This window comes from Canis lupus, chromosome 33 (assembly GCF_011100685.1).
Source record: "Canis lupus familiaris isolate Mischka breed German Shepherd chromosome 33, alternate assembly UU_Cfam_GSD_1.0, whole genome shotgun sequence".
NCBI classification, from domain to species: domain Eukaryota; kingdom Metazoa; phylum Chordata; class Mammalia; order Carnivora; family Canidae; genus Canis; species Canis lupus.
Genome location: NC_049254.1, coordinates 29,667,113 through 29,689,176, shown reverse-complemented (window position 1 = coordinate 29,689,176; position 22,064 = coordinate 29,667,113). Strand labels below are relative to the sequence as shown.

General features: G+C 41.2%; 1 protein-coding gene across 16 annotated transcripts in view; it reads right to left on the bottom strand.

Moving 5' to 3' along the window:
- Positions 1 to 22,064, bottom strand: part of RUBCN (rubicon autophagy regulator) — a 64,163-nt gene that overhangs the window by 16,212 nt on the left and 25,887 nt on the right. For 4 of the 16 annotated variants that reach the window (XM_038583108.1, XM_038583094.1, XM_038583100.1 and 1 more), the window contains exons 2-12: positions 21,541 to 21,694; positions 12,856 to 12,942; positions 11,107 to 11,266; positions 9,386 to 9,492; positions 7,995 to 8,151; positions 6,829 to 7,362; positions 5,450 to 5,494; positions 3,295 to 3,390; positions 2,483 to 2,598; positions 1,346 to 1,556; positions 540 to 644 (exon numbers count right to left, since the gene is read on the bottom strand). In XM_038583108.1, coding sequence (XP_038439036.1) covers positions 540 to 644; positions 1,346 to 1,556; positions 2,483 to 2,598; positions 3,295 to 3,390; positions 5,450 to 5,494; positions 6,829 to 7,362; positions 7,995 to 8,151; positions 9,386 to 9,492; positions 11,107 to 11,266; positions 12,856 to 12,942; positions 21,541 to 21,579 — 1,657 coding nt within the window. In that variant the 5' untranslated portion in view covers positions 21,580 to 21,694. The remainder of the gene's footprint in view (positions 1 to 539; positions 645 to 1,345; positions 1,557 to 2,482; positions 2,599 to 3,294; positions 3,391 to 5,449; positions 5,495 to 6,828; positions 7,363 to 7,994; positions 8,152 to 9,385; positions 9,493 to 11,106; positions 11,267 to 12,855; positions 12,943 to 21,540; positions 21,695 to 22,064) is intronic. The other 12 variants (XM_038583095.1, XM_038583101.1, XM_038583097.1 and 9 more) reach the window with 10 other exon arrangements.

The following is a 22,064-nucleotide window of genomic DNA, read 5'->3' as shown; positions in this document are numbered from 1 at the left end:
CAACAACAAAACAAGGGTCTGTGATTCTGCTAAGCAAGTTAGTGCTGATAGAATAAAGCTTTATTTTGTAAACTTGATTTTTTTTCCTTTTTTGCTTTTTCTCCCACCAATGACTCTTTTTGTCCTTTTCTCTTAGGATTATAACAAAACTCCTTTCAAACCCTTTGAAACAATTTCCATTGTGTCATGGAACACAAAGGAATAGGATTCTAATTGCAAGCAGGTATGGGCTAGTCATAGGCTGTTAGCAAGAGGAATCAAAGTAAAAATCCAAGAGAAAGGTACAATTGAGACCCATCAAGGTGACTTCAGCACTCAGACCACTCTGAAGCACTGCCTTTCACTGTTTTTTTCTGCTTAAATTTTACTAAAGGGGTTTTGTTTCTAGCTAGAGAGGCCATCTTTTACAATTACTGACAACATTCCAAATTGGACCATATTGAAGATTCTCTATACTAGGGGAAAGCTTCTCAGTCAATGACTTCAAACTGAAAGAAACAGGTAATGAAAGTTGCTTGAAATGAAGGGTAGCTCCTTACCTTGGATTTCAAATTCGTCAACCTCATCAGCAGAGCCGGAGTCAGAGAACTGTGTTGAATCACGTGAGCTGAACTGGGAGCTGCTAGAAGTGACCCGAAAGCCTGCTATAAAGAAAAGAAAAAGAAAAAGAAGAAAAAGAAAAAGAAAAAGAAAAAGAAAAAGAAAAAGAGAAAGAGAAAGAGAAAGAGAAAGAGAAAGAGAAAGAAAAAGAAAAAGAAAAAGAAAAAGAAAAAGAAAGAAAAAAGAAAGAAAAGAAAAGAAAAGAAGAAAAGAAAAGAAAAGAAAAGAAAAGAAAAGAAAAGAAAAGGAAGGAAAGAAAGGTTGGTTAATAAACAGGACAGGAAAAAAAAAAATAAACAGGACAGAAAGAGGTCTCCTACTCCTAGGGTCACAATGAAAGGGACCTGGTATGACTGGGAACCTTGGCCAGGAAGATGCTGGGAGAAATGGGCACTAGCACTTCTTGTCAGTTGTTCCTCATTTTATTTACGAAATTTTGAAAGTTTCAAATAAATAGAAGGTACTACTATCTGGGAAGTGACTCTGGGACCAGCAGTCTTAGTTCTCATATAAGAAATCTATTTTTTTGGAAGATATTTCTGAGGTAATAAATGGATGAACTCTAGAACTCTGGGTCTGGTAGGAAAAAAATTAGAACAGCATAAAAAACTCTTTGCGATAGCACAGGAGCCCTTGGCTTGGTTATGATATCTCCAAGTGAGACACAAAAGGAAGCTCACTAGGCACCAACGCTTATCCTGAAGCCCTGCAGAAGCAGAACTGAGGGGCTCGCAGCCTCACTCACTTCCATGCTCTGTCTCCTGGTACACGGGGAGCAGGTTCTTGGTGCGGATCTGCTGGCGACGAAGGCGGATCTTCTGCTTCAGTTCCTGAATCTCTCTATCGCTGTCTTCCTCCTCTTCTTCCTCCTCTTCTAGGCACTGGCTCATCATGTTGCACTTCATTAGCTCAATGGCAGCAATCAAGGACTCTGAGATGCTGAAGTGGGCATTCTCCTGGGGGGCAGGAGAACACCAAAGAAGTTGATTAGCAAGGGGCTAGATGTGTTGAACATCTCACTGACTGTAATGCTCGCAAGTACAGCTTCAATGACATGCACTGCTTTTATTCAGCGGAAATGAACACTTCTACTCTAAGAAAAGCTGATGGCCAGAAAACCTGTTCTATATTCTCTTTATTCTCAAACCTGCCATGCCTGGCCTTCCTGTCCTGCTTTCTACATGAAAATATGATATAGAAGAAGTCCAGAATTTAATATCAGGGTCTTTCTTAGAGCCATACCCCTATAAATAAAGTATTAAGGTAAATGGAATAGCTCAGGATAAAGTGTTTGTAAGTGCTAAAATGCTATAGGGTCATTATTCATTACGTATCTGAGTCTTATTTTTTTTTTAAGATTTTATTTATTTATTCATGAGAGACATGGAGAGAAGGGCAGAGACATAGGCAGAGGGAGAAGAAGGCTCCTCGCAGGGAGCTTAATGCAGGACTCAATCCCAGACTGAGATCACGCCTTGAGCTGAAGGCAGACGCTCAACCGCTGAGCCAGCCAGGCGTCCCACATATCTGAGCCTTATAACAAAATATAGATGTTAATTCTGGAAACATCTTTTACCTAAGGTTCAAGGGCCAAGGATACAATAACCATGTGGCCAAAATTCAGTACTCCTGCGCCCAAGGGAGCTGCTAATGCAAAAGCAGTAATATTTTGGACTCAGTGAGGAGCATATACTCCCTGAAAAGTTCTCTAGAGATTGAATGTGTTGAGCTTATCTTTACTTTGAACTTACTTCACCCATAGTCTTTGCTCATGTTCTAACTATGTACCTAAAACCTCTTTCAAACAAATGGCCGCACAGCCCCTTAGGCCAGATGTCCCAACTCATGAGCAAACTCTTCAGTAGCCCCTTAGATTCCTCACCTTTTCCAGGTCTGCACAGCTCCCAAAGTCTTGCTCCGATAGGTAACTGATGAGGGACTGTCCTTCTGATGGTCTTCGGAACATGCCCTCCCCTGAGCACAGGTACTGACCACCCTCTGTAGGAAAACAGAATGTGAATGTGAAAAATTCTGACTTAGAAAGCAAATAGACAAGCTTCTTGAGAAGGCTGATGATTTCACCACTAAAGATGTTCCCAAGTTTGCCCAGGTAGCAGGTTGGAAAGAAGACGTCTACCTTCTAAAGGAATTTCTTTGAATCTCAGAATCTCAGAGCACTAAGCCTCTTGGTTAAAGAATAGAATAAATGAAGAGAGCCCAGAGACAATCCTTACACTATCAAAATTTAAAGATGACATACTTGCCCTCCTACCCTACAAAAAAGAAAACAAAAACCCAGTGCTGAGAACCTTGACAAGGGAACAAATAGCTTCCTCTTGTGGATGATTTCCACATAGAGCTTATCTTCTGGTAATCCTGGCCCGATACCAAAGGCTTCTTTTCATGGTCCCTCTCACCCACTCAGACAGCCATCCATTTGGATCAATAGACAGTCATGGTGATAACACCCACAGCATAAGAGAGGGTGGGACCCCTAATTCAGAAAGGAGCAAGAGAAATGGCAAGACAGTGTGATTTCTAGCACAGGGGCTGTAAATAATGAGAGGAAGGGTGAGACTGTACGGTGTGTACCCTCCACGGAGCTGACATGAGCCAGACAGCTCAGAGCTTAGTAGGCACATAGGGAGAGCTGAGAAAAGACACAGCTGCAGCCCTGGCCTTCCTAGTACTCACCATACTCCATGTACAGAGAGCTGGGTGTGCTGACTTCACTGCTTTGGCCAGAGTAAGGCAAGGGGCCTCTCAACTTCGACTTATCATTGCAGGATTCTAGTGTCAGTGGCCACCAGGGAGTAAAAACACACATACGAGGTGAGCAACAATGTACATTCCCAACTGTGGAGTTTCAACATTTAAATACTCCCATTCCCGATGCCCTCCCAAACAGGAGAGGGGTGGCACACCAACAGGGAACAGTCCAAGAATGCAGGAACACATGGAGGAAAGGAGATGGTGAGTCCCTATATTCTAAGAATAAAGAGAAACTATGACCCAGAATGCAGCAACACAAAGGTGAAAAAGAATCAAATCAAAATGAACTCATGAGTTTAGTTCTTTTTTCTTCTGTCTTCTTGCCAAATGTTGGCTAGGAATATTAGCCAATTTCCATGCTCTTGACAAAAACCAATGTAGAAAACAGTCCTCACATGGTAAAACAAAGATAAGCACATTGAACTTTTCTGATACCTGGACACTGGGCTTTTAAATAGTCTCAGAATGGTTACACTAGGAATACTGGGATAAAGCCTCTATTGAACCTGAAGTTTGTCATACTTACATATTTAACCCACTTCTGAATTAGGTGAAAAACAAAAACATCCAGCAATGTCCTTAAGAGAAGCATCCAGACAATGCTAGAAAAGCCTAGACGATGGCCCTGCAGCCACAGGGCTCAGATGGCCACAGGGCTGTGGGCCCAGCCTGACAGGAGAAGGGAGGGAGAGGTTTCAAGAGAAGCCTGGCAAAGTAGGAGTGGCCGCGTAGAAGTTTTCAAGCACCGACGAGGAGCAGAGAAATAGCAGCAGGCAGGGCTTGCAGGAAATGAGAAACTGATATTCTTCTCCAAAGGAAAACACTAAACTCCCAGCGCTACAGAAGGAAGGCAGAAAAGCAGGTGAGTGCCTGGGAAGTGAGCAGGATGCTCTGGGAGAGTGAATGATTGAGCTGCACCCAACCCATACCCCCCACAGATGGTGCCAGCCCGTCAGCTGCTCCTCTTGTTACCTACTATGTGGTAAGAGGTAACTGCGTTTTCCTAGGGTCTCAGAGATTTCTGCTGGTCCTGGCACTGGGCTCTCCTCCTCACTACTGAACTCTAGACAAGCCAGAGTCACCAGGATGCCTCGCTAAGAAACTATGACTTGCAGGGGACCTTTGAGGTCCTGAGTCAAATCCAATGCACAACACAAACTCCAACTCCAGCACTCCGCTCCTCACGGCACGCACGTAAAGGCCACCCAGACTTCGCTTACTGAGCTAACTACCTCTAGATGTCGCCCATTCAAATGAACAGCTCTAATTCTTAGATTTCCTCACATTCTCTTGGGTCTTCTTACAATTTCTCATCTCCTTAAGAAGAGCAACGCCCTTCTAAACAGCCGTCCTACCTCCTCTTTAACTTTCCCTTTTCCGAGCTAACATACTCGGTGGCTTCACTCATCACCAGGAGGCCGGAGCTTTCGGTTCTCCTGATCACTCTGTCTTCTACTATTAATATCTCCACGAACCCAGAATTGAACACGGTATTTAATTTCAATACCACCGTGAAAACGAAAGAAACGACCGAAGTCACTAGAAAAAGCCTGTACAGTGACTGGAATGGGGGGTGGGATGGGACTTATAGAGGAAGGAAGGCAGGCGAAAGAAAAGGAAATGGGACTCTGGGAGAGGCAAAAAACATGCATCCACATCCAAGACCACAGGACGGGGGGAGGGGAAGGTGTTAACACATTCTGGTGTTAATTCAAGGAAAATAAAGTAATCCACAGTAAGTACTCAGTTATAAAAAAAATTCTGCCACTGATTCAACATGATGCCTTAGACAAAGAGCGGGCTTTGCTTTCACCTTTGAGCAAAACACGATCGATAAATCTGGACTCTGCCTCCCAGAAGCTGCTGGGAGACTAAATGCGGCATCTGAAAGTCACGGGTGGGAAACGTATTATGCAAAATGTCTCTGCCATTTTAGAGACGGGTCCAAGAATCACAGCAGGATTGGCCAGACTAGCCAGACTTGATTTGACACCAGAATGGAAAAGGAGGTTCTGAACTAAGCAAGATGGTCACAGAGGAGGAGGAGGTGGTGGACAGAAAGGACTGGCTCCCAAACCTGCAATGGGATCTTCAACTATAATGGTGATATTCCTGGGGCCTCCTGTACGTAGACAGACAGGTGCAGAGGAGAGTCCAAACAGAGGAAATGAGAATAGAGACAGTGAGAAAAAGGGCATCCTTTCATCTAGCAGACGTGGGGACTCAACTGCCAAGAGGGGAACCCTACTGCTGAAGAACTCAGCAACTGAACTGAGGTAGCTGACTCATGAGGAGCTACACGTGACCCCCTCTCCCTCAGACCCTTTGGCTTAGGTTTTCTCTGGCTCCCTTTTCCGAAGCAGGTTACTGTGGTTTCTGGAATCCACATGGATTCAAGAATGGGGGCAGGGAGGTTTTCCATGCTCAAAGCCCAGTGGCCTAGAGTACAGCAGACAGCAGGCCTGCAGCAGCTGATGTGAAGCAAGGAGCTAACTCAAGTACTCTTCACATCTAAGAAAGCTTGTGTGAAGACAGGCTTTGATTTGGAGTTGTTGTTTTTTTTTTTCCTAGAGAGTTCCAAAAGCCAAACCACATCTTGAGTAGAAAAACGGGGAAAAAAAAATTTGTCACTTGCAAGTTTCAGGTGAGGGCCTCAGCTCTCATCTTTCTAGAAACTACAATGAGAAATCAATGGCAGCTCCAGCTGCTAAAGGAAATCTCCCTCTTTTTCCTTTTTTTTTTTTTTTTTTTACAATTTTTTATATTTTATTTCTGGGGCTTTTCTACCCAGAACTGGCTTTAAGCACAGAGATCCACGTTATACTTGCTGTTGTGGAGGTTCTCTTACAAACGAAACCCAACCAAAGCCTGCTGGAACTAACAACCCATGACAGAAGATGGCAGGGAGATGGCAAAAGCAATGAGCCCCACCTCTCCCGTGCCGAGGGTGCCCTCTGCTAGCTGCTGGGATTTGTGTGAGGGAGGCTGAGGTGACCAGGGCCCCTCTACAGGGCTGCCCTCCAACCAGAATTAGTGAAGCAGCAATCAGCCCCGCTTACTTGTTCCCACACTAGTATATCCCTAGTTTTCATAAGGAAATCCCAATACCACTTTGCCTCTCTCATACTGCTATTGCATCTGACCACACTTCTCAGGAATCACAGAAAGGAGAGGGATGGAATGGGATTATTCATTAGCATTTCTCCTCTGAGAGAAACTTTAAAAACTCAAACTGTGACAAGTCACGTTGTCCTCTGATGCTAAGGAGGTGGTGAAAGAACCCAGGAAAACATTTACTATTTGGCAACGTATAGAGGCACAAACATAGATATTCTCAGAGAGATTTCCTGGGTATTCATAATACACGAGGAACTTCTCTCTTTCGTTACAAGCAGGACACCCCATCATGTCATCAGAAACATAACTTATTAACTAGGGGCTGGTGACTAGCATTACCTGGGGCTCCTCTGGAGGCAATGTTGGTATCCGAATGGGAGCGAGTGTGGCTCTTTTTTGTTCCACTGGTGGCAGGGAGTGTCTGCCCTTCCGAGAAGCTGGACCTGCGAAGGATGCTGGACAGCTGGCTCTGCCCGTCTCCTTCCTGCTCGCCTAGGGAAGAAGCAGCAGAATCTGGCTTCTGCGAGCTGCTGGAGGAGAACAAGTTGGAGCTGCTGCTCTCAGCATTGCTGCTGTGACTCTGACAGCTGGCAGTCCGGCCTCGGGGGTCCAGGTTGCCAATGGCCAAGTACTCGGGCCCCTCGCTGGCATCACTTGGGGAATCATTCTGGCTGCTGACCAAGGATGCTTCTAGGGGGCTGGTCAGAGTGCTAGAGCTCATCTCATTTGGGGTTGAGGAGGAATCCCTGGCTAATGCAGAGACTGGAAGCAGGGAGGCTTGGAAGGCTTGATCCTGTGCTGGTGAGACGTGCTCTCTGCTTTCTTGAGGTTTTCGGGGAGGGCCAGAGAGTGAAAAGGAAGTAGATCTTCTTTCTAGGATATAGAAAGAGAAGAAAAGGATGAGCTGGGAATCCTTGGTACATATGTAGGGTTTCTCTACAACTGAGGACCAAACTCCCTATCATTACTAGGTGCCCAGGACACGTGGTATCACCTCAGAAAAGGTTCACCATGCGAGGTAAGCAAAAATCGCTTAGAAGCAGGTAAGCCGCATAAGGTAAGGTAAGAGCGTGGGCTCTTGACACAGTGGCTTCATCGCTTATTAGTATGCATTTCTCATCTGTAAAATGAGCAATGGTAACAACACCTACTGTGTAGGACAGTTTTGGGGATCAAATGAAGTAATACATATAAATTGACTCTAACAGAGCCTGGCACATGGCAGGCCCTCACTTATTATTACTACTATTATTGAAATGCTTTCTTGCAATATGGATTAGAGATCCAGGACAATCTAAAAACATCTCTTTCCTCTATTACTTTAATGATTCTGCTGATCTTAGGCTAGTCACCATCCAACTTTTTAAGATGTCCATTAAAGACATGAAAGTTGACAAACTGCACCAACCCACGGCTCTGTCTATACCTCCTGTGTGCACCCACAAAGTCCCCTACTTTCCAGGGTTGGGCATTCATGTCATGACTACCCCTTCCTGTCCCCATACCTGAGCCGTGGTTGGGTACGGACTGGTAGAGGCTAGAGAAGGACCCAAAGTAGGAATGCTGAGCATGGCTGGTCGGAGGGGTGTATGTGGAACCAGGCAGGGCTGTCAGGCTCTGGCTCTTTGTTACCAGCAGCGGGCTCTCATGCTTTCTGGCAAACTACAAAAGAAACGTGTGTCAGAGTTGAGGCTGGGCGGGGGTGGGGGGTGGGGGGGGCTCGGAGGAGGAGCATTTAGCACTACAGAAATGCTAGTAGAAGCTGACCTCTGGCAGCAGGCTTGGACTGCGGCCAGAGCCTATAGGTACGACATACAACTCTACTGCTCTATCAGAGCTACAACTTTGAAATCTCGAAGTCCTGCCATACACCACAGCCTCTGAAATTGGAATCCTAGGTAGTACACCAGAAGTGCTTTATCATAGAGGCAGTACAACAAAATTCTTAAGACTATGCACAGAATCAGAAATCAGATAGATCAGCGTTCAAATCCAAGCTCTACCACTTACAAACTTGGAGCAAGAGACATCTCTATTCTGTCCTCCAGCTGGCTTCCTTTATAAAATAAGATTAATGTCGATCTTATAGAGGTATGAGAATTAAATGAGATGAAGCATGTATTGTGCCTAAATCAAGCCTGTAACACAGAAAGTGTTTAACAGGTGGTAACTAAGAATCAAAATTTAAAAACCAAGAGACACAGGGAATCCCTCCTGTAAAGGAGTGGGGACTGTGATTCCTTTCTAGCTGAGGCACTGATATTACTGATGGGTTGAGTGAATTGGAGGATTGCTGATAAGCAATATCAAGCAAAAAAATTTTCTTTAGGGGATCCCTGGGTGGCTCAGTGGTCTAGCGCCTGCCTTTGGCCCAGGGCATGATCCTGAAGTCTTGGGGTCAAGTCTTGTGTCGGGCTCCCGACACAAGCCTGCTTGGATCCTGCTTCTCTCTCTGCTGGTGTCTCTGCCTCTCCCTCTCTCTATGTCTCTCATGAATAAATAAATAAAATTAAAAAAAAATTTTTTTCTTTATACTTCAAGGACGAAGGTGATCCAACCCTGTGTAACACTAGGTCATACTAGGTATGACACTGTAAATCCTACTTCTGATGCAAAATCATCCTCTTCCCCCCAGTTTGTCAAGGCTCCTCTTTACAATGGGGTTTAAAAAACAGACACTTCCCTCCTTAAGCAGATCTTAGACCTTTTACTTCAATAGATACTTAATGGTACCTCCCCTTCTTCTCCAAGTTTTAGTTTTTTTTGTTTTTTGTTTTTTAAATGAAAGCCTTTCAGTTCACAACTGCCTAAGCAAAGAAATAGCCTGCAACAAAGGGTTATATCACGGTAAGGTCCAGGGCCCAGCACAGACACAGATGGTTCCTTGCCCCCTTACCATAGATGCATCAATCTGAGCCAGGAGGCGGGGGTTGTTCTGTTCAACTGCTTCCAGGCACTGGAGCATGGCCGTGACGTGGGCGTTGCTTAGCAGGAAAGCAGTATCTGGGGAGAGAAATGCTACTGCTGTGATGGAGCCCAACAGGGAGATTGTTAGCATCCCTGTACAGCCTGGGAGAGGCTCAGGGAAGTAAAGAGACAAAAGGTAAAAATGTCTTGAGGAGATTCATGCTGCTGCAGGGGAGCGGAATCAGGGACATATAAAGTATAGGAGAGGCTAAGTAATGTGCAGTGTAATAGGCCACGACAAGGGGGCTTCAAAGTCACAAAGTCCCAGATTTGAATCCTGTCTCTAGGTGACTTTAGCCGAGTCACCTAACCTCATTGGGCTCTGCTTCCCTGACTGGAAAACAGGTGTATTATCATTATTATCTTTACATTTGTATTATTTTATTATAAAAGAAGTTTATGCCATCAGATTAACCGTGATAACTCTCCATGCAATGTTTGAGGTCAGGCATCAAGATCAGTAACAGACAGGAATTTGAGGATGATGTCACTCAGCTGAAGGAAGAACTCCAGAAGCACAGAAGGCTACTACTAGATATATTATTTCACTCTGCTTTATAGTCCAATATTTTTTCCACATTTTGTAGATTCCATAGTTCTCTATGGCCATAAAGATCTCTTGCTGTTACAACTGGCAAGACTCCAAATGGCATACCCAAAACATGATCAAATTACTTGTTGAAGATTTTTGGTGGTTGATAAGGCCCCCGTCTCCTCCCTCCTATCTTGAACCAATATAAGGAATAGATACAAAAGTTAGCCTGGCAAAAAAATTAAAAAATCTATCAGCAAGAAATGCTAAAAGAATAGCTTCTGTGCTTAAAACTACAGCCAAAATGGACTTCCTGCCAGTTCCCCCATGTATATTCCTGATTTGTAAGACAAGCCAAAAGCAATCTATCTGAGTTATTATCTCAAGTTTCTTACAGAAATACTTTTACTCAGGGACTAATCCTAGGCCTCTCTGCCCACTGATCCATTCCTTCTCTTGCTTCCTTTCTTTCTTTCTTTTTTTTTTTTTTCCTGTACCACAGAGATGCTAAGTCCTAAAAGTAGTGTCTTCCCAAGACCCTTTTTGCTGGTATCCAACTGGGGAAGTCAGGGAGGGGAAGAAATCCTCTGACTTCTCCCCTTGCTCATGCCCTCCCATCTCCTGCTAGTGCCTTGCTGGCTGAAACCTGCCCACTGAGAGCAGTAGCTCCCAGAGCTTGATAACTTCTTTTTAGGTGACACCTTCTTTCCTTATTTTTTGCCTCCGTATTTCTCCGCCATAGAACAGAGGTATTAATACCCAGCTCTCAGGCCTATTGGGAAGAGTATATGCATAAAAAGTATGTAACAATGACTAGCACATAGGAAATGCTCAGTAAAAAAAAAAAAAAAAAAAAAAAAAAAAAAAGGAAATGCTCAGTAAATGGTGGTTATTCTTATCGGTTTATATCCCTGGGAGCAGGGGAGTACCTTAGCATAAAGTTGGATTGTGTTTTACACATAAAGGAGAAGACTGGACGCATGTTTCTGATTAGAATCTCTAGGGCACCCAGTGAAGTATATGGGGCTCTGGGGGGAGAGTCAGTCTATAAAGGAAGAGGAATGTGGAAGAGATGAAAAAGTATATGCAACAATCTTGGCTAAGTGACCGTCACGTACCTGTGTAGAATTTTCTGATATACTGCTTGTCCCCGAGCAGTGGTCGGAGCTGGGCGGAGAGACAGTGGCACTGCAAGCTGTGCTGCAGCCACAATTCAGCAACAGCATGCTCACTCACACCATCAGTGCTGCTCTGGCTATTCTCGTGTAAGCTGATGAACTGGGAGGCAAAGAGGATGGGTCACAACATGCATCCTGGTAAAAACAGCAAGACTGAGGCCTAATGACCAGAAAACTAAATGGAGATGGGTAAGAGGAAGTGATGAGTAGGATTTTTCCTCTGGGTAGCATCTAGAGGTTACTGAGGGAGGAGGGGAAGCAAGGGATCAGTGGTTCCACTGCTGCACTGGATCACTGAAGAGGAATGAAGCAGCTAAGACCTGATATGCGGCTCTAAGAGAGAACAAAGCTGCTACATCTGTCTCTTTATGTCCTAACTCCAAAGAGACATTTAGCCTGGAGTGTTCAGAGGAAGGATGAACTCGACCTCTTGGCTTCTCTCACAGAGTTCTTCATTTCAGTTGGCCTCCAGAAAATAATGCAACAAAAATCTGGGGACAAGGAAGATGCTTCTTCTTCTGGGGACAAGGAAGAAGATTCTCCACCAAAGAGGGTAGCCTGAGTGGCTCGGTGGTTTAGCACCGCCTTCAGCCTGGGGTGTGATCCTGGAGCCCTGGGATTGAGTCCCACGTCGGGTTCCCTGCATGGAGCCTGCTTCTCCCTCTGCCTATGTCTCTGCTTCTCTCTCTCCTCTCTGTGTTTCTCATGAATAAATAAATAAAATCTTAAAAAAAAAAAAAAAAAGATTCTCCACCACAGAGAGGTCATCTGAGCATCTTGTTTTGGCCCTAGTCAGAGCAACCTCTATTTGGAACCTCCTTCTAGTTGGCTGTTTCTAAAAGCAAAGTCTCCTAAGCAGCTTGTAAGTGGAAATGACTACAGCAATATATTTTAGAAAAGGAAGTTAGTTGGAGGTAAAGGAGAGTGGTGGTAAGATAAATTACGCGAGAAGGACAAAGAAAGTCTATGTAAGAAAACCACCGGGCTCTGGATTTTTCTCACAAAAGAGGCCAGTTTGACACCCTGCGATTTGGTTCCCTGATCGTTTGAAAACAAAGTACTTTTCCTGACATCATCTCAGCAATGAACCTAGCAGTGGGTGGGATATATATGAAACAAAACTGGCCTTGTATTGACACGTACTGAGGACAGGTGATAGATATTTTGAGGGTTCATTACATTACTCTCTTTAATTTTCTATGTATTTGAAATCTTCCATAATGAAGAATTAAATAAATAGATACATATGTTTGGCAGTGATTGATCTGGAACTAGCTGTGTAACTTTGGCCAAGTCACTAGCCTCCATGAGCTATTTCCCTAACTGGAAATCAAAGGTACTACATTGAGCTAAGCATCCCAATCTTACTTCCCCAAGCACTGTAGGGAACCTCGTGCCATTTTCCTAGGATTCTGAACAGCTTCATTCTGGTCCTAATATTGCAGGTCTTCTGAAAATAACAAAACTTTTTTCACCCCCTTCCCCAGCGTAGAGAAAATGGCCTAAAGCAATGGCTTTACATGGTTTATGTTTTAAAGCAAATAATCCTTCCCTCCAAATTAGTCCTATAGGAATAACTTTCTTTCCTCAGTTAACAGGAAACTTGACACACACCGTCTTTCTAGCCTAGGAAACCCTTCAGACAGAACATCAAACACCACAGCCTTCCGGTTACTTTTCACTTCTTACCTTCTCCACATGAAGGGCTGAGTGGGGACTGAGCCAGCGGATGTCCTTCACAAACTGCCAGTAATCAGTCTGGCGGCAACACACCTGCTGTGAGAACACAGAAGGTGAAGAAATCACTACCATTTTAGATCAAATTTAGCTCTGGTGTTGACATTCAAAGAGAGGAGGAAAAACGCCTAACCTTCCTTGCCTCAACAAAGGTTCTCAGCAGCAATCAAAAGGATATATATATATGTATTCATTCTTTTTAAGGATAATTGTTAAAAATTGTTTTAACTGTTCTTTTGGACAGGCAATGCAAGCATATGATATAGAAAGTTATACAATGAAAATAATCTGATTTCTCCCTCATCTCTCTACCATTTAGCCCCAGAAGGTAAATCTTAAAACTGGTGAAGAGTTTAAGTTATTTGCTAAGAATCCGAGATGAATGCCTTCAGTTCTTACAGCAAAATCAAGTAAGGAAAGACCTGCTTTTCCCATGCTACCCAGGTCAGGAAAGGGCTGCATTTAGAGTCAAAGAAATGATCAATTCCAGATAAATAGTTTCACTCTAGAGAAGGCCTGAACTAGAAAAGGCAAATGTTTATACTAGGAAATGAACTGGAGAATGAACTGGAGAAGGCAAATGTTTATACTAGGAAAACCTATTTCTTATTTTTTGAGAATCCTTTCTGAGATTATTGGGCACAGGTTAAAACTGAAATCTAAATAATTTAGAAGTACAGACCTAGCACAAGCATTAAGAGACAGACTAACCAACAGAACAAAATAAATAGCTTAGAAAGAGTCCTTCTATCAGAACTTAATATATGACCCAAAAGGCATCTCAAATGTCAGTGGGTTTCTCACCTAGACTGGAAAAATATCAGTGACAATTATAAGTGTCAGCTGTACAGGCTCTTTTGTCAACTGGAGTCATGAAGACCTCTAATATCTTGGCAGCATGTGGCAGTGTTTCTGGCCCCTGTTCTGTGGCTCAGTGGACACTGAGTGGCCAGGGGTAGGCAGCACTGGAATATCAACTCAGGTATGTCTCCTGGTTAATTACATCTATGTGACTAGGACCTAAACTTGGTTTCCTTTCTTTAGGCAAAATTCTAGGCTAACTCAGAAATAAAATTGGGGACATCTTACAGATACCACATTACAAAGGAATATTACTAACAATTGTATGCCTCACTAGTGTGATAACCTAAGTGAAATGGATCAATTCCTTGAAAGACCCGATCTGCCAAATCTCACCAAGAAGAAATAGATAATCTGAATAGGCCCTTATCTCCTAAAAATAAGACAAAACTAAACCAAAACTAAAAGCAACCCACAAAAACAAAACAAAAAAACCCAGAATCAACAATAACTTTCCTTGAGAGCTTGTTTGGAGGTTCTAGCAGGGGAGCGCAGCTACTTGTATACCCTTGACCGAAGAACGGTCCTCCTCTATCGGGGATGGTCGTCCTCCTCGACCGAGCGCGCAGCTTCGGGAGGGACGCACATGGAGCGGTGAGGGAGGAAGGGGACACAGCCTAGCCAGCCAGATCAGCCGAATCAACCCTGGCAATCAATGGGGTGACAGATGTCGCAGCCAGATCGCCTTCACATCCAATTAATAACTTTCCAAAACCAAAAGCACTGGGCCTAGAAAGTTGTTCTTTAAAAAGGACTGACACTATCTGACTTAAAGCATTACTGTAAAGGCACGGTAATCAAGGCAGTGTAGTATTGGGGAAAAAAATAGACAAACAAATCAGTGAAACAGAATAGAGAGCTCAGAAACAGACACACATAAATAAAATCAACTAATCTTTGACAAAGTAGCAAAGCAATACAATGGAGCAACGATAGTCTTTTCAACAAGGTGCTGAAACACTGGACATCCATATCCAAAAAAATAAATCTAGATACAGACTTTATACCTGTCACAAAAATTAAGTTAAAATGAGTCATCAACCTAAATGAAGAATACAAAACTATAAATCTCCTAGAAGATAACATAGGAAGAAACCTAGGTGACCTTGGGTATGGTGATGACTTTTTTTGGGGACTTTTCTTTTTTTAAAGATTTTATTTATTTATTCATGAGAGACACAGCAAGAGAGGGAGAGACACATGCAGAGAGAGAAGCAGGCTGCATGCAGGGAGCCCAATGCGGGACTCGATCCCGGGACTCCAGGATCATGTCCTGGGCCAAAGGCAGATGCTCAACCACTGAGCCCCACCCAGGCACCGCCGGTGATGACTTTTTTATACAAGACCAAAAACATGATCCATGAAGCAAAGAACTGATAAGCTAGACTTCACTAAAATTAAAAACTTCTGCTCTGTGACCAAAAATGTCGAGAAAGAAAAGACAAACGACAAACTAGGAGAAAATATTTGTAAAGCCACATGTGATAAAAGAACGTTATCCAAAATACGCAAAGAACTCTTAAAACACAACAATAAGAAAACAAACAATTTGATTTAAAAAATGGGCCAAAGACCTTTATAGACACCTCACCATAAAAGATATACAGAGAACAAATGAGCACATGAAAAGATGTGCCACATCGTATATCATCAGGGAGGTGCAAATTAAAACAATACGATACCACTATATACCTACATTAGAATGGCCAAAATCCAAAACAATGCCAATATTAAATGCTGGTGAGGAAGTGGAGCAAAGAACTTTCATTCATTGCTGGTAACAATGCAAAACGGTGCAGCTACTTTGGAAGACAGTTTGGCAGTTTCTTAAAAAACTAAACATACTCTTACCATATGATCCAGCAATCACATTCCTTCGTATTTATCCAAAGGAGCTAAAATTTTATGCCCACACAAAAGCTTCTATAAAAAATTGATGTTAAATTATGTAGAGGCAAGACAACTTTCAAAGTGAGAAGGACAAACACCTAAAAATGTAGGGTTTACACTCATATTACAGGATCTTAAATTGCTAGTCCAGTATAAAGAAAATAAAACTGGAAGTCTTGTACCATGCATTATGGGTACAATTTATTCAAAAAAGATGATATGAAACTCCACCAGTGGATCCATATTCCTAGCAAAGGTTCTGGCTCTATATCCAAAGACTGTTGAACAAATGTAAATTTAGATGTTTTAAAATAAAATAAAATGTTTGAATGACTCCTTAATTGTCCTCACTTAATCAGCTAATGATTCAGATCACATTGTATAAGAAGGCTTTTTCTGTCTTTATCCAAAAAAAAAAAAAAATGAAGCAGTTACATGGTAAATAAAATGACAAATGTTTGAACATTGGGGGGGGGTGTTTAACAACAACAAAAGATGCTGTACAGTGAGGGACCATTTCTACCATAATTAAAAGCTAAAATAATTAAAACTGAGTGGTGATGGCACACAAAGTACAACAGACCATAATAAAAAAACAGAAATAGATCTGTGTGCTAAAGGAATTAAGTATATTCAAGATAAACTACAGATGAAATGGTTTAAATAGAAAAATCAAGTCATTAATAGAAGAAACTATGGAGAAACATTTTTAATAATTGTACAGGGAAATGCGAAAGCCCTTTCATAACATCATACAGAGCCTAGAAGTCCTGAGAGAAATGATCAATTTGACTTAATAAAAATCAGAGGGGTGCCTGCGTGGCTGTCAGTTAAGCATCCAACTCTTGATTTCAGCTCAGGTCATGATCTCAGGATTGTGAGATCGATCCCCATGTGGGTTTCCACACTCAGTGCTGCTGGAGATTCTCTTTCTCCCTCTGCCCCTCCCCATCATGTGTGCATGCATATACTCACTCTAAATAAATAATTAATTAATTAATTCTCTTTCTCCTGCTCCCTCTGCTCCCCTCCCAAAATTAGATATTTCTGCATATAAAAACACCATATGAAATGGCAAATGACAAACTAGGAAAAAATATTTGCAATTCACATTAAAACAAAGGATTAATTCCATTAATAAATAACTCCTATAAATCCATAGGAAAAGACTAACAATATAAGAAAAATGGGGGGAAATAGGAAAAAGTTCACCAAAAAAAAAAAAAAAAAGGCCCACATAAACATTTTTCAGAATAGGAGAAATGTAACTTTTTACCCTCATACTGCCAATAGTTTGTGGTTTCATAACACCCTACATTGGTATAGGTATGGAGAAGCAAATACTCTTATACATTATTGGTGAGGGTTTAAACAGATGTAACTTCCTCAAAGGCAATTCAGCAATATTTTTCAAAATTGAAATGCACATACCCTTTAGCCTAAAAATTCTACTTCTAGGAATATCCTATGGTAAAGGACAAAATGACCCATACACGAGGTTTATTCACCGTAGTACTGTTACTAACTCCAAATGATTTTAAGTAATCTAAAAGTTCATTACTAGGGGATTGGTTAAATAAATTATGGTACATACATACAATGGAATATTATAAAATGACAGCTGTAAAATAGAAAAAGTGCTTTTCATAATGATTTGAAATGAATTACAAGATACATCAAGTGAGAAAACAGAAGTGCAGAATAGCAATTTATAATTGCTTTTATTTATCTAAAAAATCAGGAGGTATAGCAAAGAAAACTATTCACAAAATCTTTTATAAACAAAACTTTTCTGGGAAGAAACTAGTAAACAGTAGTTACCTACAGGACTGGAAGGAAACAAGATATTTCACTAAATATATGTTTTTTTTAACCATACAAATGTATCGTTTACTTTAAAAATTAAATATTTTAAAGTTACAAAATGATAAATATAATACAATCTTAATATTTTAAAAAGCACATAAGTGTATAGAAAAAAATAAGATCTTTTTTAAAAAATGTTACTTATTTATTCACTAGAGACAGAGACAGAGAGGCAGAGACACAAGCAGAGGGAGAAGCAGGCTCTGAGCAGGGAGCCCGACGTGGGACTGGATCCCAGGACTCCAGGATCATGCCCTGAGCTGAAGGCAGACGCTTAACTGCTGAGCCACCTAGGCGTCCTGAAAAAAATAAGATCTACAAAATGTTAAAGAGTGATAATACTTGATGTTGACTTGAGGGTGATACTTTCTTCAAATTTTTTTTCGTATTTTCCAAATTTTCAACAAATAAAAATATATTACCTATACATTCAGAAAAGAAAAACTGTTCTTTTTCTGTGTTGTTATTGTTATTTTTAAAAATCAGGCTGCCTATATTGCCAAGAAGAGGTTTCTTCTTCGTAGTGGAAAAGAGGGGGCTCTTTTTATTTCTCCCATTCAGATGAGGAATCTTAGGGACTGAGTGTCTCCACATAACTAAGCAGCAGAAAAGAAAAGATCAAATATGCCTTTCCTTATGGGAAAACTAAAAGGTAGCCCAGATTCAGGCTGTCAGGAAAAATGAGAGCCCTCTAAAAATATGGTCATGATGTTATAGCTTTCAGAAGGTCCTGTTTAAAAAAAAATAAGTTCACATTCCATAACACGTCCTTATGAAAGCACAGAATAGATATGACCAGCATGAATCACTGTATCCCTTCCCCCTCTCCAAGGGCACAACACCCAGAATAGCTTCATGATGACGCAGCAGCCAGAAGCCTTTGAAAGCCTTAATCTTTTGGGAGGAAATGAAAGGGAAAAATAAGTCCTTAACACAGACATTAATTGTTAGGTCTTCACAAAGCAGAATAGAGCAGCAGTGAAATGGGTATGGATGTTCTGGTTACAATTCTTTCCATTAGCGCCTGTAGTTGAAAAGTGTGTAGGACAGATTTGCCTGATTCACTCTGTTTTCACTTATTAACACTGCTATTTTGCAGATAACCATATACTTTAATAATTTTCATTCTGATGACCGCATGCTTTCACAGATATCATTTATTAATAATTGTAACAAGCTATGTTAATACTGTCTTGAATTTATCAATCATCCCTCACTTGGAATCCCACTGACTTTATTATTTCATTAGGACATTTTCTCTTTCTGGCACAGATGGTGAAACTGTCCTGTAATATGGTAAAGTGATTACTCTAGCTAACAATATAAAATTAGTAACAGAGCCAAGAAAAGACCTTTTTTGCTATCAAGATGCAAGTGCTTAACCACTAAATTGTGGCGACACTAATCTAGTAGTTATTTTGGTCATCTGTCTGGGAAACTTGCATTGAGTTTTTTAAAACACGTGGGCATGATTCCCAAGTTTCTGGCTTGGGTGACTGAGTAGCTGGCAATGCCACAAATTAGTGTTAAAAATAGGAGGAAGGGCAAATCTCATGAAGAAAATAAGTTTGTCTTTTGGGTCATGCTGTGCTTGGCCTGTATGACAGACAGACAGATGATAATGTACAGCAGACAGCTAGTCTTATGGAACTGGAGTTCAGCAGAGGTGTCTTAGCTGGGGGTCTTCAGCACAATGCAAGTGAAGGAGGCTGTTCCAGGAAAATATACAAAGTAAGAAGAAATAATGACCTAGGACAGAATCCCATTAAAAGCTAAAATCTAAAAAGAAGAGATTCCAGGGAAAGAAATTAAGAAGGAATGGTCACAGAAGTAGAAGAAGGACTCTAGGGGACACCTGAGTGGCTCAGCTGTTGAGTGTCTGTCTTCGGCTCAGGGTGTGATCCCGGGGATCAAGTCCCACATTAGGTTCCTTGCAGGGGGGCTTCTCCTTCTGCCTGTGTCTCTGCCTCTCTCACTCTGTGTCTCTCATGAATAAATAGATAAAATCTTTAAAAAAAAATTGGGAAACATGGAAAGCTCTGGAGTGACCTGAAATGAAAGTTTGGGTATATAAAATATTAAGTGGGAAGCAAACTACGAAAGCATTCTAGGTACAATGTACCTAGAATTAACATTAATTTTTAGAAAAGAGGAAGAGGGACTCTACATCATTAGAAGATAATAATGCGGTACAAGTCAAGGTGTGATGATGGTTAACAGTAAAGAACTTCAGACCCTGTGCAAAGGAGAAATGTTCATGGATCTGGTAATGTGGACATCATTTTACTTAAACTTCAGTAGCAAGATCACTAGTGGTATAGGCAAAAACCAGAATGCAGTGGGTTAACTTCTTTGTTTTATAAATTCCAGTCTTCATAATTATTTTTTTCATAGGACTACATGTAACTTAAAACTTAAAAAATGAAAGAAACGTGTTATTTTCCTGTATGCCACAAACTGCACGAGGCAAATGTGATGCTATTTCACTTAATCTTTCCATCAAACATTATGAGGTAAATAATATTATCCTCATTTTTATAGATAGGAAAAGCAAGCCTCAAAAGTTAATATTACCTAATAGTTAAGATCACCTGTCAAATTATGTTTTTTTTTTAAAGATTATTTATTTATTTATTCATAGAGACAGAGAGAGAGAGAGGGGCAGAGACACAGGCAGAGGGAGAAGCAGGCATCATACAGAGAACCTGACGTGGAACTCAATCCAGTGTCTCCAGGATCACGCCCTGGGCTGCAGGCGGCGCTAAACCACTGCGCCACCGGGGCTGCCCTCAAATTATGTTTTTTAAAGCTCTTCATGTATATCATTTCTTTAATCCTCACAATAATCCTATGAGGTAGGTACTAGTGTTATCTTATTTTACAAATCAGTAAACAGAGACACAAAGAGGTAACTTACCCAACACCACATAGTACTGAGGCTGAGATTAAAATATGAACAGTCTGACTCAGAAGTCTATGGATGTAACTACTATGTCATTTTTTTCCCCAAGGACCTAAGCAATGAGTCTAGATTTCAATCCAAGTTCTATCTGATTCCAAAGACTTTTATCAGTCTACCACACAATGCTGCCTCCAAATTCCTAGACTGGTGTTTAAAGAATAATAACCATTAAGAAACTCTTTGAGAGCACATCACTTTCAGAACTTATTCTGAATAAAGAAAATCTAACCTAAGACAACTCCACTGAATTCTGAAAATATCCAATAGGAATATTAGTTTAAAGATACTTCAGAAGTAATATACATGTATTTGCAGAAGGGAAGATAGCATATTAAATCCTATTAACTCTGAATACCTTAATGCTATTTATTTGACTAGCTCTTTATGTGACTGCTAGTCTAGTTGAGAATAAATTCTCATTAAAAAAGGAAAAGACAAGCAAGCTTGGCTCCAAGGACACTGACATGGAATGAGCATGACTGTTTGGAAACACATGACTATGCACATATTTGTGAGGTCTGATTTTTTTAATGTAGGAGGACACCAGAGCCAATGACTCACTTGACAATTTTATCCAGATCTTAAGCTGATTCAAAACACTGCAAATGGAGTAATTGCAAAAGATGGAACAAAAACCATTAAGTATTATTACATTCCACTCTATCAATACTCAAAGTTTCTTGGAGTGTTTGAAGATATTTTATAGAAAAGAAACTCAACATCAATGAAGTTTATATTAAAAAAATTAAGCTATAACTAAAACTACCATTCCCAAGAATCAGCCAGTTACCTACAAAATGATGCTCAGGGGGATTGTAAAACTGACAATATTCTGTAAATACTTCTCAGATATGTCTTTGGGTGCTCCTAAGAGAAAAATCCTAGTGATTCATCATTATTGTCCTTATTGTTCTCATCATCATCATCATATTACAGTCCTACCCTCAAGCGCTCACAGACCAGTGGCCTTCATCTTCTCCCTGCCAACAACTTAATGCAATTGTTTCTTTCCAACAAGTGACACAGCCAATCTGGCAAAAAAGAAGAGGTTTACGTACCTGGTCATGGATGAGCCCATGATAGAGGATGCTCTGCATGTCCCTGCAAAGCCGCTCCAGGCCACCATACTTGGACCAGACGTTCGGACTGTTGGCTGACACCAAACCCTCCACAGTAGTCTTCAAATTACCCAGCAACTGCCAGTGCTCCCTCCTGCAAGGGCATCAATTATACCAATGGTTAGTTAACTTTGTTGCACCTGATCCTAATCATGTCAAAGAAAGTCTAAGCCAAGAAGCCTCCTGCCCCACATCCTAACATTTTCTCTCTTATTAATTTTTTTTTCTCTTATTAACTTTTTACTTAGGCACAAGACCCAATTCTGAGAGAACTTAAGTTGTAAAGAACACTAAGATTTAAAAACCAACCAACCAACCAACCCTCACTCTTAATGTGGCATATTATCTTCATCTATTATCTCATTTAATTCTCATACAAGTAACCTATAACCCTGCGTTTCCAGGAATGTGACCCATCAAGATCCATTTCTGGAAATGATAGTATATGAGCAATATATGAAGAA